This window comes from Staurois parvus, unplaced genomic scaffold (assembly GCF_062004578.1).
Source record: "Staurois parvus isolate SC_StPar_1 unplaced genomic scaffold, SC_StPar_1.0 ptg000607l, whole genome shotgun sequence".
NCBI lineage: Eukaryota > Metazoa > Chordata > Amphibia > Anura > Ranidae > Staurois > Staurois parvus.
Window position 1 is genome coordinate 1231534 of NW_028318403.1, and position 14440 is coordinate 1245973.

The 14440-nt window shown below is 40.9% G+C and overlaps 1 protein-coding gene across 1 annotated transcript in view; it reads right to left on the reverse strand.

Moving 5' to 3' along the window:
- The window catches only part of LOC149449697 (5-hydroxytryptamine receptor 3A-like), a 71953-nt gene that overhangs the window by 16258 nt on the left and 41255 nt on the right, over positions 1-14440 (reverse strand). The window contains exon 4 of the mRNA XM_089692856.1: positions 8060-8172. Within this exon, the coding sequence (XP_089548982.1) occupies positions 8060-8172 (113 nt within the window). The remainder of the gene's footprint in view (positions 1-8059; positions 8173-14440) is intronic.

Below are 14440 nucleotides of genomic sequence, written 5' to 3' on the forward strand. Positions count from 1 at the left end.
GAATACACCCCACAACAAAAACTACTTTGTCTAGTATTTCGTATGATGGCCATGATTTGTAAAGAAAGCACCAGGTCTACTAGACATAGAATGAACAAATTGGTGACATATTGCATATCTGGCTTTTTCCATTCTTCAAGAACTACCTATTTTAGAGCCTGGGTGCTGGATGGAGAGTGATGCTCAATCTGTCTCTTCAGAATTCCCTATAGGTGCTCGGTTGGGTTCAGAGCAGGAGGCATACTTGGCCACTGAATCACTTTCACCCTGTTCTTCTTCAGAAATGCAACAGTGGCCTTAGATGTGTGTTTTGGATCATTGTCATGTTGGAAAAGTGCACAACGACTAAGGGCACAGAGTGATGGTAGCATCTTCTCTTTCAATATAGAGCAGTACATCTGTGAATTCATGATACCATCAATGAAATGCATCTGCCCGACACCAGCAGCACCCATGAAGCCCCACAGAAGGATACTGCCACCACAGTGTTTCACTGTAGGCACCATGCATTTTTCTTTGTACTCCTCACCTTTGCGAAGCCATACAGTTTTGAAGGCATCAGTTCCAAAAACCTTTATCTTGGTCTCATCACTCCGCAGTAGTCTTCTTCTTTTTCAGCATGGGCCCTGGCAAATACTAGGCGGGCTTTTTTGGTGCATGGGTTTTAGGAGGGCTTCCTTCGTGGACGACACCCATAGCATATTCCTCTACAGTGTATGCCATATTGTGTCATGGGAAACAATCTCCCCAGTTTGGCTTTCTACTTCTTTAGCTAACTGAAGTGAACTTGCATGGCAATTTTCTTCAACCCTTCTCATCAGAAGACACCCCTGTTGAGGTGTTAACGGCCTGGACATCTCTGTGAAATGGTTGCAGTTCCATCTTTGTTACATTTTTGTATCACTTTTGCTACAGTATTCTGAGTGATACGTAAAGCTTTGCTGATCTTCTCACAGCGTTCACCTTTCTTGTGTAAATATATAATTTTCTTTCTCAGGCCTTGTGACATTTCTCTACTATGTGGTGCCATTGTTGACAGCATGAAATGGTAAGGGGTTTTCTTTGTTAAGTAATGCCCTTTTATAATCAACTGTCTGCTGGACACCTGTTTAATAAATAATTAGAATCACCTGTAGTTGAATTCTTGGTAATTAGGATTTTGTTGTCTAAAATGTAGCTTTGCTTCTAAGACTTTCATTGGGGTGTATTAATTTTTTCAGCATGGTCTCAAATTAATTTGTTAGGAAAAAATACTTTTTTGTGTGTGAAAATTAACAAATCTTGTTTGCAATCAATAGCCCACATTTGTACGAGTATTTTGTAGAATAGTATCCCATAGAAAATATTGATTCTGAAAGGAAAGTAAAGGTTTTCTAACAAATCTGTTAGGGTGTACTCATTTATGCTGACCACTGGCAGGACAAGCATCGTTCTGGGAGGATGTAACGGTAGGTCATCCCAGAAGCGCACAGCAGCATAATCTGTGACTGCTGTGAACAAATGCAGAAATCACATGAACAGTAATAAACAGGGGCATTCAAGATGATGCATTTTCCAAACACTTGTGGCAAAAACTAGTAATTTTCAAAAGGCTAATTCACTACACCTTTCATAAAATACCTTGGAGTATTTGCTTTCCAAAATGAGGTCATTTTGTGGGTGTTTCCACTGTCCTGGTGCTCCAGAGCATTGTAAAGCTAGCCAGGAAATTAGATGTGTAATGTATGGCCCTGGAATACCTGAAGGTGCTCCTTGGATTTTGGGCCCCTCTATGCACCTGGCCTGTGAAAAAGTCTCACAAATGTAGTATCCCCAGACTTGGGAGGCATAGCAGAATGTGTTTTTCAGTGTAATTATGCCCATGCTGTGTGTGAGAAATAACTTGCTAAAATGACAGCTTTGTGGGAAAAAAAAACTATTTTATTTAACTTCTTCATTTTCAAAAAATATTGTGACTAAAAAATTAAAACTTAAAAAAAAAGCACCACGCCTCCTATTATATACCTTGGGCTGTCTAATTTCCACAAAGGGGTCATTTTGGGAGTATTTGTACTGTCCTGGCATTTTAGGGCCTCAAGAAATGAGATAGGCGGTCAGTACTTCAGGAGGGAACAATTTTCAAATATATATACCATAGTTTATAGACTTTATAACTTTCACATGGACTAAATAATATACACTGATTTGGGTTATTTTTTACCAAAGAAATGTAGCGTAATACATTTGACCTAAATTTATAAAGAAAGATTATTTATTTGCAAAATTTTATAACAAAAACTAAAAAACAAATTGCCAAAATATTCAGTATTCTGTGTTTTTTATAGAAAAAAACCCCCAGTGTTGATTAAATACCACAAATAGAAATCTCTATCTGACTCAAAAATATATATAATAATTTGGGTACAGTGTCGCATGCCTGAGTAATTGTCAGTAAAAGTGTATCAGTGCTGAAACCTGATGGCCTGGGCCTAGGAAGGCGGTGAAAGTGTCCAGTCTTGAAAGAGTTAGTTACTGCCTGTGCTGTCCTAACTCCTCTGCCCCTCACCTCCTTACATAACCTTTTATGCAGCAGCCAGGGGAGGACAAAAGGGAAAAAAATTATAAGTTATAGCTCTAAGTCTACTTGGGCAGCTGCTTTCACATCCCATATGATGGCGCCCAGCAGCAGTCTCAGGGCTTTTGGATGTCTCCAGAAGAGAGGCTTTTACAGGTAAAAATATATATAGATTGTGTTAAATGCACATATAACCTTATGAGAAGATTGTTGTTGAAATGAATGGTCTGGCAAAGATAACCCCTGAATACAGCACAGGAGAACATGCAGAGTTCTTTGCCTCAAACCCCCTTTCACCTAAAGTTCATCCATTCAGAAATAACAGAATCCACAGAAGCTTGTTATAAGTAAATGGTTAAATTTCATGCAGGTGGTACTTCATATCTGAAATACCACCCTATCCTATGAAATATTGGGATGTAGTTTTCTGCAATATACTGTAATTCCTTTACTGCAAGAAAAGTAAATGACAAAAACCTAAAAAAAAATAAGACATTGTTAACAAGAAGGTTACATAACAGTACTGCATGATGAATTGTTGCACATGGTTATTTTCTAGTTGAAGTGTCTTTTCCCCCATAGAAAAGAATGGCATGTGCTATGTGGTTCTGCGTGTTTTTAAATCACGTCTCTTTTACATTGCAAGGGTTCTCTTAAGTTCTCTCCCTAACATATTTTTAAGAGGTGCACACTAGCAGAAAAATCTGCCTTAAAATATGTTAATAATGTAAGTTAACCTGTTGAAATTCACCTACAATACATGTATAGCCCACAGTAAAAACAAATGTATGCACAGAAGTGACAAAACAGGCATAAAATCAAAATCAGATGTAAAATGTCTGCTTTCTCTGGAAATAAAAGCTGCCTGCTCATTGGTATATTTACTGTTTCTCCATTGCCAATCCCAGTACAAGGGAAATGCATTATAGTGCCACATATTGATTAATTGATTGATTAAGTGATTGATTTTAACTTGTAACTCCAGCCTAAACTTTCTTTAGTTTTGGACAGAACCTCAGTAAGGTTTTTATAGCTTTCTGAGGTCTTCTTGAGGAGATTTGCCCCAACTTCCTGTACCAATATCAGTGAGGACTGGTAGAGAAAGAAAGGCAGGATTCCAGCTTTCCCCTAATCTAATACAAAGAGTTTATATTACTGCCCATGTCCATGTTGGAGTAGAGGAAATCAGGGAAAAATCATCTCAATAGGTTTGTAAGCAGATTGAAACAATTTAAGAAGTCAGTGTTTGGCCCAAGCTGGGTTGGGAAGGGATTAAGGTCTATTCCCGGTTTGCTGGCTTTTTGGGCTTTAACCAGCCCACCAGTGATATAAAGACTGAGGTCTGGGGGCTCTGATGTGCATCTGCTGCTGCTGTCCCCACAAAAACTCAAGAAGCCAAGACATGACCATTGACTGCGATTCTCTACTGCCGAGGGTAATGAGGTGCCACCGTGCCACCAAGTATGGACTTTGCCACTAATAACTACCAATTGTAAAGGTATACCTGGGCCACCAAACAGTTAGGTTGTTCTGCATTGCTCTTTTATATTGTTTTGTACTGAAGATGAATGAGCCTGATCTGAAGATATTCAAAAGGGTGCATACTGGGGCTGGCATATTCAAAAGAACCTGGGCATGTAAAGCAATAAAGGGGTATTACATACAATATACTACAACAGGGGTCTCCAAACATTCTAAGCAAAGGGCCAGTCTAAACTCCTTCAGACTTTAGAGGGGCCGGACTGTGACCAGAGGGAGTAGAAGATGCTCCAGCATCAATGGTCATAAACAATGATCTAACATTTGACAGGAAGAAATAGTGCCCGATCATTGGTTTGAATAGAAGGAATAGTGCCCCATTGTTGGTATCAATGGGAAGAATAGTGCCCGATCAACATTGTCAATTGGTGGAATACAGTGCCTTGAAAAAGTATTCATACCCCTTGAAATTTTCCACATTTTGTCATGTTACAACCAAAAATGTAAATGTATTTTATTGGGATTTTATGTGATAGACCAACACAAAGTGGCACATAATTGTGAAGTGGAAGGAAAATGATAAATGATTTTCAAAATGTTTTACAAATAAATATCTGAAAAGACATTTGTATTCAGCCCCCCTGAGTCAAAACTTTGTAGAACCATTAGTGCAAAAAAAAAAAAAAAAATCAAAAAGGACAATAAAGTGTATATATATAATAACAATGAAGTGATGAAGTGGTATGATACATAAATATATGTCCATCCAATAATATAACAAAGTGATAAGAAAAATCTGTAAAAATGAAAAAATAAAAAAGTGTCGATAGCACTACAAGGCACAGCAATACCAATGCTGAATATCCGAATAAGTGCTATAAAATCCAGGGAGGGAATCCACCACCGCTTATGGCTATGCACTCACCAGAAAGCTACTGATATAGTAGCATTAATGCTGATCTCTCAGATGAATACTCAAGGATCCATATACCCAAAACGGACTTCTCCAATGAGTGCTGGTAAACTCAGGCCAGAAAAAGGAACTCAATATATAGTATAGTATTTATTAACAATAAGTATAAAACAATACACGTAGAAAATATACAAACATGTATAAAAACACATACCGAAATGGCCGCCGCTCCGAGTCGCAGACACGGCAGCGTGACATCAGCACGTAAGGCTCCACCTGTTAACAGCACTTTTCAAGTCTTGCCACAGATTCTCAATTGGATCTAGGACTGGACTTTGACTGGGCCATTCTAACACATAAATATGCTTTGATCTAAACCATTCCATTGTAGCTCTGGCTGTATGTTTAAGGTAGTGGTCCTGCTGGAAGGTGAACCTCCACCCCAGTCTCAATTCTTTTGCAGACGCTAACAGGTTTTCTTCTAAGATTGCCCTGTATTTGGCTCCATCCATCTTTCAATCAATTCTGACCAGCTTCCCTGTCCCTGTTGAAGAAAGGCTTCCCCACAACATGATGCTGCCACCACTATGTTTCACAGTGGGGATGGTGTGTTCAGGATGATGTGCAGTGTTAGTTTTCCACCACATATAGCGTTTTGCTTTTAGGCCAAAAATGTAATTTTGGTCTCAGCTGACCAGAGCACCTTCTTCCACATGTTTGCTGTGTCCCCCACGTGGCTTCCCGCAAACTGCAAATGGGACTTCTTATGACTTTCTTCCAACAGTGGCTTACTTCTTGCCACTCATCCATAAAGACCAGATTTGTGGAATGCACAACTAATAGTTGTCCTGTGGACAGATTCTCTCACCTGAGCTGTGAATCTCTGCAGCTCCTCCAGAGTTACCATAGCCTCTTGGCTGCTTCTCTGATTAATGCCCTCTTTGCCGGGCCTGTCAGTTTAGGTGGACAGCCATGTTGTGGTAGGTCTGCAGTGCCATACTCTTTCCATTTTCGAATAATGGTTTGAACAGTACTTCATGAGATGTTCAAAGCTTGGGATTTTTTTTATACCCTAATCCTGCTTTAAATGTCTCCACAACTTTATCTCTGACCTGGAACAACTTGGCCTTTATGATGCTGTTTTGTTCACTGATGTTCTCTAACAAACCTCTGAGGGCTTTACAGAGCAGCTTTATTTATACTATGATTAAATTACACACAGGTGGACTCTATTTAATAATTAGGTGACTTCTGAAGGCAATTGGTTCCACTAGATTTTAGTTAGGGGTATCAGAGTAAAGAGGGATGAATACAAATGCATGCCAAACTTTTCAGATATGTAACATATAAAATGTGGAACATTTCAAGGGGTATGAATACTTTTTCAAGGCACTGTAGAACCCTAAGGGCCAGTTTAAGGCAAGCCAAGGGCCACATCCTCCCCCAGGCCACAGTTTGAAGACCATTGCACTACAGTGTCAAGTCAGCATGTAAGAAGAAGGGAACAAGGGCATTACTACGTGTAACCAAGCGCACACTCAATGATATATAGCAACCACTTGAGGAGTGGTACCTGGGTGGAGTGAGGCATCCTCTGGTAGTGAGGGAGTTTCTGCTTGGGCTGCCTCCCTAGTGGTCTGTCTTCTATGGCAACCAGGAGCAGATCAGTGAAATGGAGGTCCTCAGCCTAGCCACACAGTATGGGAGCAAGGAGATAACACAGGACATGCATGGGATCTGCACTATGTGTCCAGCAGGATCTCATTCTGTTACTGGGAGTGAAGTAACAGAGGTATGCTGGCTGATGGAGGGGCATGGCTCGGCCCGTTACTCCTAATTCAATAAGTAGAAGTCACAGTGTATAGACCAATGGGACATCACTTAACACACAACACTGCTTTATTACTATACACTTTGGAAGCTCACCTCTGAGTCGGAAGACTGCCTTAATGTTAGACCGTTCACATGACTGCAGTTCACACCTAGTCCCGGACATTGGTGAGCAGGCCCTCGGCATAGGTACCCTTAGTGCATGGTGCAGGTTCACAGAGGTAAGTAAAACCTATCAAAGATTCTATACATTCCACACTTCACTTCTGATACTAAACCTTGGATAAACGTATGCTTTAGGGCACGTTCACACTTGACTAATTTCTAATGCTTGCCAGACACCGGTATAGCATTTGACAGGTGTTAGACAGGCATTTGCGAAGCGTTTTTAATGCTCCCCAGACGCCTTATGCATGTTTTTGAGGCATTTGATAGGCGTTTGCACCACAAATGCCTATAGTGAAGTTTAATGGTATTAACGCTCCGCAACGCCTTGCATACGCCTCACAAACACCTGCCAGGCATTTGAGGAGCATCACTATAAACTTGAATGGGAGGCTTCAATGCCTTCAGACTCCACATGAGGTGTTAAATTTTGCAGCAAAGCTAACGCTTCAGTGTGAACAGCACTGTGTGCTGCCATGTGTAGAATTTTCATAGGCGTTTGAAGAGTGCTAAAAATGCTTCCCAAACGCCTGTCTAAGGCTACGTTCACACTAGCCTTGTGTGCAGGCGGCAGAGAGGCGTTTGGGAAGCGTTTTTACCGCTTCCCAAATGCCTCTGCCAATTCTGCACATTACAGCACATAGTGCTGTTCTAACGGGAGCGTTTGCGTCGCGTCGCGGCAAAACGGACGCCTCTGGTCGAGTCAGGAGGCTTTGAAGCCTCCTATTCTTGTCTATGATGCCGCTCCGCAAACGCCCGGCCGGCGTTTGCGGTGCGGTTGCGACGCGGTTGTGCGGCGTTTGCGGAGCAGTAACACCACTCAAACTGTATTATAGGCGTTTGTGGGGTGTTATTAACGCTCGGCAAATGCCTAGCAACCACCACTAAACCGCGCATGCGGCGTTTGCGGAGCGTTTGCCAAGCGTTAAAAAACGCTCCGCAAACGCCGGACCAACGCTTGCCAAACGCTATAGGGGCGTTTGGCAAGCATTGGTAAAACAGCCAAGTGTGAATGAGCCCTAACACCTGCTAACAAAGCTAGTGTGAACCTAGCCTTAATTTGCAAGCACAGGGTCAATGTCAATTTTCAAAGGGTTTTAATAAAGCTGTTTACTTACATTTCATACACATAAAGATCTGGCTTCCAATAGAAACTGCTACTGGGAAGAAAAAAGTTTGTAATTCCACAAAAGTCATCAGAGTCCCAGGTGATAAGCTCATTTTGCCAAGACTGCAGTATAAACACAGAGATCATTAAATCATTCCCTTGAGAAAAAAAAATGCAAGGTAACTGACAATTGTAAATTGTATATGTAAATTTAAAACTCTTTTTAATTAATTTTGGATACAATGGGGAATGGTTAAACCATCTGTCAAGTTTTTATTGCTGCCTGTGTCCCCACTGGGAGATTCACCTCTCTATTTGCACTGGTAACTAGGGTTGCACCCAGGGGCGGACTAACAACTCATGGGGCCCCTGGGCAATAGGGGACCATGGGGCCCCTGTGTCCTTGCCCAAACTCAAAAAAGCCTATGAAAAGGGTACCAGTGGCATCTCATGGGGCCCCCTACTGACCCCGGGCCCTCGGGCAGTGCCCGAGTTTCCAAATGATCAGTCCGCCCCTGGTTGCACCGATACTGGGGCCAATACTAAGCATTTGCATAAGTATCGGTACTCATACAAATGGTCTGATGCCTGAAACCGATACCATCAGGCTTGGTTCTTTCAGTGGGATTCCCCTGCTGACAGCTGAAATGTAAACAAAAAAACTGGCAAAAAGAGAAAAAGTTGGCATTACCAGTTGTTAATGAGAGGAGCTGCCTTGTCCTTAACAACCAATGACTCATTCAGCTGTCAGTGGGAGTTCCCCTGCTGACAGCTGAAGTGTAAACAAGTCCCAGCAATTGGAGCTGTCAAAAAAAAACAGCTTGACAATGTTTATCAACAACATAGCTCAGCCTACTAAAAAAGAATGATAAAATGAAACATTGTTTCATTTTGTATCTTTCTGTTTGTTCATTTACAGATTAAAGTGATGAACTTCATCTGCAGTCAATTAGAAGCAACCTGTCAAGTAAAAAAAGTTGGGTTTTTTTGTTTGTTTTTTTATTTAAGTGTTCCTCTGTTTAACCCCTTATTACTCCTTAATTTACTCTAATTAGCCCGAAAAAACTCCTTATTCTCCTTCTCCATTTGATTATGTTCCTGCTTATTTTTTTGGCATTTCTATTTTATAATCTATTAGTATTTTTTTTTATATTTTCTTTGTTAATATTTTTACAACTTTAACAGATACAGTATTTACACATTTCACATTGAAAAAAGAACAAAACTGAAGAAATATTTTTTTTCAATTTGTAAATAACTTTTCAATGCTTTTTACCAGATTCATAATTTTAGTGTCATTTTAAACAGGACAGATTACAGAATACAATGTTTACTTTTTATGTGCAGTAACACTATTTATTTTTAAGCTAACACTGCTGAAAAAAAATAAAAATTGCTTTTTTTAGTTTTGTTACATTTAATTGTCTAAGGATTGTGAAAAAAGTATGATTTTTGCATGACAATATTCACAAAAAGAAAGCCTTGTTTGTCCTTAACCACTTCAAGTCAGGACATTTTTACCCCATTCTTGTCCAGGCCAGTTTTCAGCTTTCAGTGCTATCACACTTTGAATGACAATTGCGCGGTCATGCAACACTGTACCCATATGAATTGTTTTGAGACAGATAAAACTTTATTTTGCTGGTATTTAGTCACCACTGGGATTTATATTTTTTTCCTATATAAATGAAAAGTCCAAAAATTTTTAAAGAAAGTGTTTTTCTTATAGCATTTTGCAAATAAATTATCTTTCTTCATAAATATTGGCCAAAATTTATTCGGTTATCTTTTTAGTAAAAAAAAAAACCCAAATTAGTTTATAACCAAAAATTATAATTTAAAGAAATTTTTTTTTACATTTATATTTTATTTTTTATATTATTATTTATGTTTTAGGGTTTTTTTAACATACTGTCACCCTAGCAGTACAGTGTCACCATAGTGACACTGTACTACTTGTGGAGGGTGATGAAGTTGTTTTTCTGTTTACACTGATTGCTTTTACACTTATAAAGGCTGTGAAAGCAATCATTTCTTATTCTCTCTGGCTGCAATCTTGCAGCCATTGAGAAATACTGTGAGAGCTGTGATTGGTCACAGCTTGTCACATGGTACAAGGCTGTTGTGAATAGCCTTGTACCATGTGATCTCTGTGATCATTCACAGATTTCACTAATAGTAAGCAATGATGTCAGAAGTGACATCATGCTTACTACTATTCATGTGATCACTGATTGGCCAATCAGTGATCACATGATCAGCCAATCAGTGATCACATGATAGGGACCTCACACAGAGGTCCCGTACAGCGATCGGTGTTCCCAGGGAGTGTGCACAACCTGAAAATGCAGGCGCCATTTATGAACGACAACCCGCTCCTACACTGCTCCTGTCCAGCCGTTTATGTACATGGGCCGGATGGGAAGTGGTTAAAAAAAAATATACGTATTACGTTGTTATCTTAAGTAATGAAAAAGTTATCACCAGGACATCTGTGTCCTTAACAACTGATCAGTCATTCAGCTGTCAGCAGGGGTGCATCCCTACCATTATCACAGAGACAGAAAGCAAAATTTTAGGGTTGTTCCTGAATATATTAAAATAAAAAATTGGGAAGGGGCTGCACAAAATAGGCTCAATATCCATGTGGTTTTACTGGTATCACATCCTTTTACATAGGACACTGAAAAAAGCCAAGAAAACCCTACCATCTAAACTACTAGGACTTTGAAGATGCCATATCAAATTGTATAAAATTACATGTTTAATATACAAAACTTTTTTTTTTAAATATTCCAACAGTGTAAGTGTCAGAAAAGACTGCAGTAAATATAGCTGATATTTGGCAAATAAGTATAACCCCAAGTGGTCATGCTCATGCAGATATCTCCAACGCATTTCGCAGTGACAATGCCCACATCTTCAGGGAGAATTATTACAGGGTTCTATAATTTATAAACAAAATACAAATTCAAAAAAGTACAATATCAATATCCATTTAATACATCCATAAACAGGTAACTATACTCACTTAAATTTTCATATATCCAGATATAACATTGATTTTTATACAATTTAGTGTGGTACCTTCAAAGCCCTAGTAGTTTGAGATGGTAGGGTGTTTTTGCCTTGTTTCATGTTCCCGAAAAGGAGGTAAGGGGAAATCTTCCAATGGGGACAACTGTTTATGAGTGGAATTACCAACAGAACACAGAAAAACAAAAAATAACCTTCCCTTCCAAAACAAAAAAATCTTTGACAATATAACCACTTTCGTGCTGCACTGAATCATGTGTGAATTGACAAGGAACGCTGTGTGCTTCATATGCGACTCATAGTGTGAATCTAGGCTAACAGTTTTTATAAGCAGCATATCACCTTAAAGCTGAACTGTAAAGAAAAATAAAAAAAACCCCCAGAACTGTATGTGGGTGAGGGATTAATGAAATCGTTAGGATAATTTAAAATCATTTCAAATGTTGCATTTTCCACAGCCCTAAAAAATCCACCAAATGTGGTGGGGTGTGTTCTTCAGTTTACGTAACTCCAAAAACAAAGAACCATTAAAACACCATTCATACCCAGTGACTGGAACACAAGCATACATATATCAATCCCTGCAGTATAAATAGCTGAGAGTAGTAATGTGCTTAGTAAAACCATGTAGGAAATCAATAATCCTTAGTAAGAATCTGCATGTTGGATCTCCAAGTTTAATTGACATTCTATTGGATAGATACAGTAAACGGCACTCATTCAAGCAGAAGACTCCTCCACCTTTTTTGTTTTTGCACTTTTAAAAGCAACTGGAGTAATCAGATGGATATGAATTAGGAGCAGACTCTTGCAATATCCTGTAAAGGAGAGCTCAGCCTGTGAAAGGGAAATGCAGAAGGAAAAAAAAAAAAATCAGCTGCGCTCATCTGCTAACAGGACACTTAGTGATAGGTAGTGATGGGCTGAACAATCCTCTGTTTGGTTTGCAGTCGAACATTCAAACCTACCGAAAGTTCGACTGCGAACTTTCAACAGGGACAATTTACTGAGCGGTATCTTACCAGAATCCAAAGCAGATCCTTATCCAAGCATGCAGAACTGTAGGTCAGGAAAGGGGGGGGGGGGCGGCGAGTGAGCACTCCCCCTCTTGAACCATACCAGGCCACATGCCCTCAACTTGGGGAGGTGCTTTGGGTAGGGGAGGCTCCCCCCCAAAGCACTTTGGCCCCCTAGTGGTAGTAGGGGTCTTCGGGAGGGGGTCTTATCAAAATCTGGAATCCCTCTCCCCCATGTGAATGATACCACTACCCATTAACAAAAAAAAAAAAGTGTAGTGGAAAAAAAGACAGCAGGCAGTCTTTGACAAGTCCTTTATTAAAAATTATATTTTAAAAATTGTCCCACGATCCAGTGTTAATCACTATACCCGCCACCACCGCTGACCCGAAAAAAGAAAAAAAAAATCAGCTCCGTCCTTGACGCTGACTCCCACCGTCTGACAGCTGCACCGCGATGACATTTCTTAAATAGGGCAATGATGTCACAAGGGGGTGGGATCACCCCTGTAACCTTGTGACATTATAATGCCCTGTGATTGGTCAAAGCATTGCACCTGACCACAGGTCAGGTGCAATGCTTTGGCCAATCACAATGTACTGTCAGGGCACAGTGCATTGTGGGGCATGGCGGGCGAACAGTTTGCTAAATGCCAGTACCGTTTGTGTGTTCACTGAACACACGAATGGCCCATGTTCAAGTCAAACTTAAGTTCGACTCAAACATGCAGCCCATCATTAGTGATAGGCGAAGAGAGCAAAGTAACACAGAGATCAGCTCATTAGTATGCTTCTTCTTCTTTATTATCCAATCACAGGCTGCAGGCAGAGACAAGCCCTTGTTGTATTACTTAACTTCATTAGAGAAAAATCAGATTCCTAAATTGGCTTTGCTGCATGACAGAGCTGTCTAAATCTCAGGAATGAATGGACAGAAACACAGCTTTTGCAAGTAAAACAGCTCTTATAATAATATTATGGAGACTTTTGGCTCTGGCGTCACATGGAGAGGAGGTGAAGTATAGGCGCTCCCACTACCCTCTTTCACTGTGCTCTCAAAAGCCTGCTAAACTCGGGGGTTCACCTCCCCTGCACACCCACTGCACAAGGAAAACCCTATGGACCGCTTTGTGGAACGGTCACTCGTCCGCTTCTCCTCTACCCCTCGCCTGACACAAGGGGACACAGCGGTCGCTGCAGCCAAGATGGCTACCGCAACCATCCTCCACACTGACACGGGAGACCAGGCTCCTACTATACAGCCACAACTCCCTGCTCCTCAGCCTCAAGACCTTGCCTTCCCAGCGGGCATTGCCCAGATAGTGATGGCACTTCTCACCCCAACTCTCACTGCAGCTGTCGCCAACGCAGTCCTTAAAAGCCTAGAACAACTTTTCAAGGACCTCCATATTTAGGCCCAGCAGATCGCTCAGGTAGAAGACCGGATCTCCTCCATTGATGACGACTCTATTTCTGTATTGGCTGCGGTAGCCAGACTCATGTCTGTTCAGAGAGAACTTCAAGACAAGGTAGATGATCTTGAAAACCACTCACGGCAGAAACGTATACTCCCTCTAAGCTTGTAATGGTTTGTGCAACGTCCATCTCAGAGCAATTAGGCTTATGTTACCCGTGAGCAGTCGAGCGAGCCCACCGTGTAGGCCCACCATCAGATTCCCACCCTAAGCCCAGTGATAGTCTGCTACTTGAACTATGCTGACAAGCAAGCAATCCTTCAAAAATGTTGCCACACACACGCATTATCCGTGGATGGGAACAAACTACTTCTGTTTGCAGACTACTCTATAGAGGTTATGCGCCAACGTAAGGCCTTCTCCACAATTTTCTCTGCTCTTTACCACAAGCATATCAGATTCACTTTGGCATACCCTGCTGTCCTCTATATCCAACCTGTGGAAAGGGACCAGCTCTCTTTCACTTCACCCTCTGAAGTGGAACAATACCTCAACAATACCACTGATGGATCAAGGCTCACCTTCTATACCATCTTCATCCTTCCCCCCTAGGGGACACTCTACACCCTTCCAAAACCAACCAAGCTCTCAAAAACCACCTCACAAATGTGTGCGCTTTGGTCAGGCAGAAGACCGTTATGTTACTCGCTGATTTGCCTCCCCATGGTCTACGTATTGGCTCACCCTACATTTTTTGTGCATTCTCAGGGACTAATGTCTACCGCTCTGATGTACTTAATCTGTGGTCCTTGTTTTCTGTGTAATTTTTTCATTGTTAGGCCATTGCAGCACTGGGGCTCTGCTCCCGGATATTATTGTTACCTGCCCTCCTGCTGGCTAAACATTATGTACATCTCTTCCCCC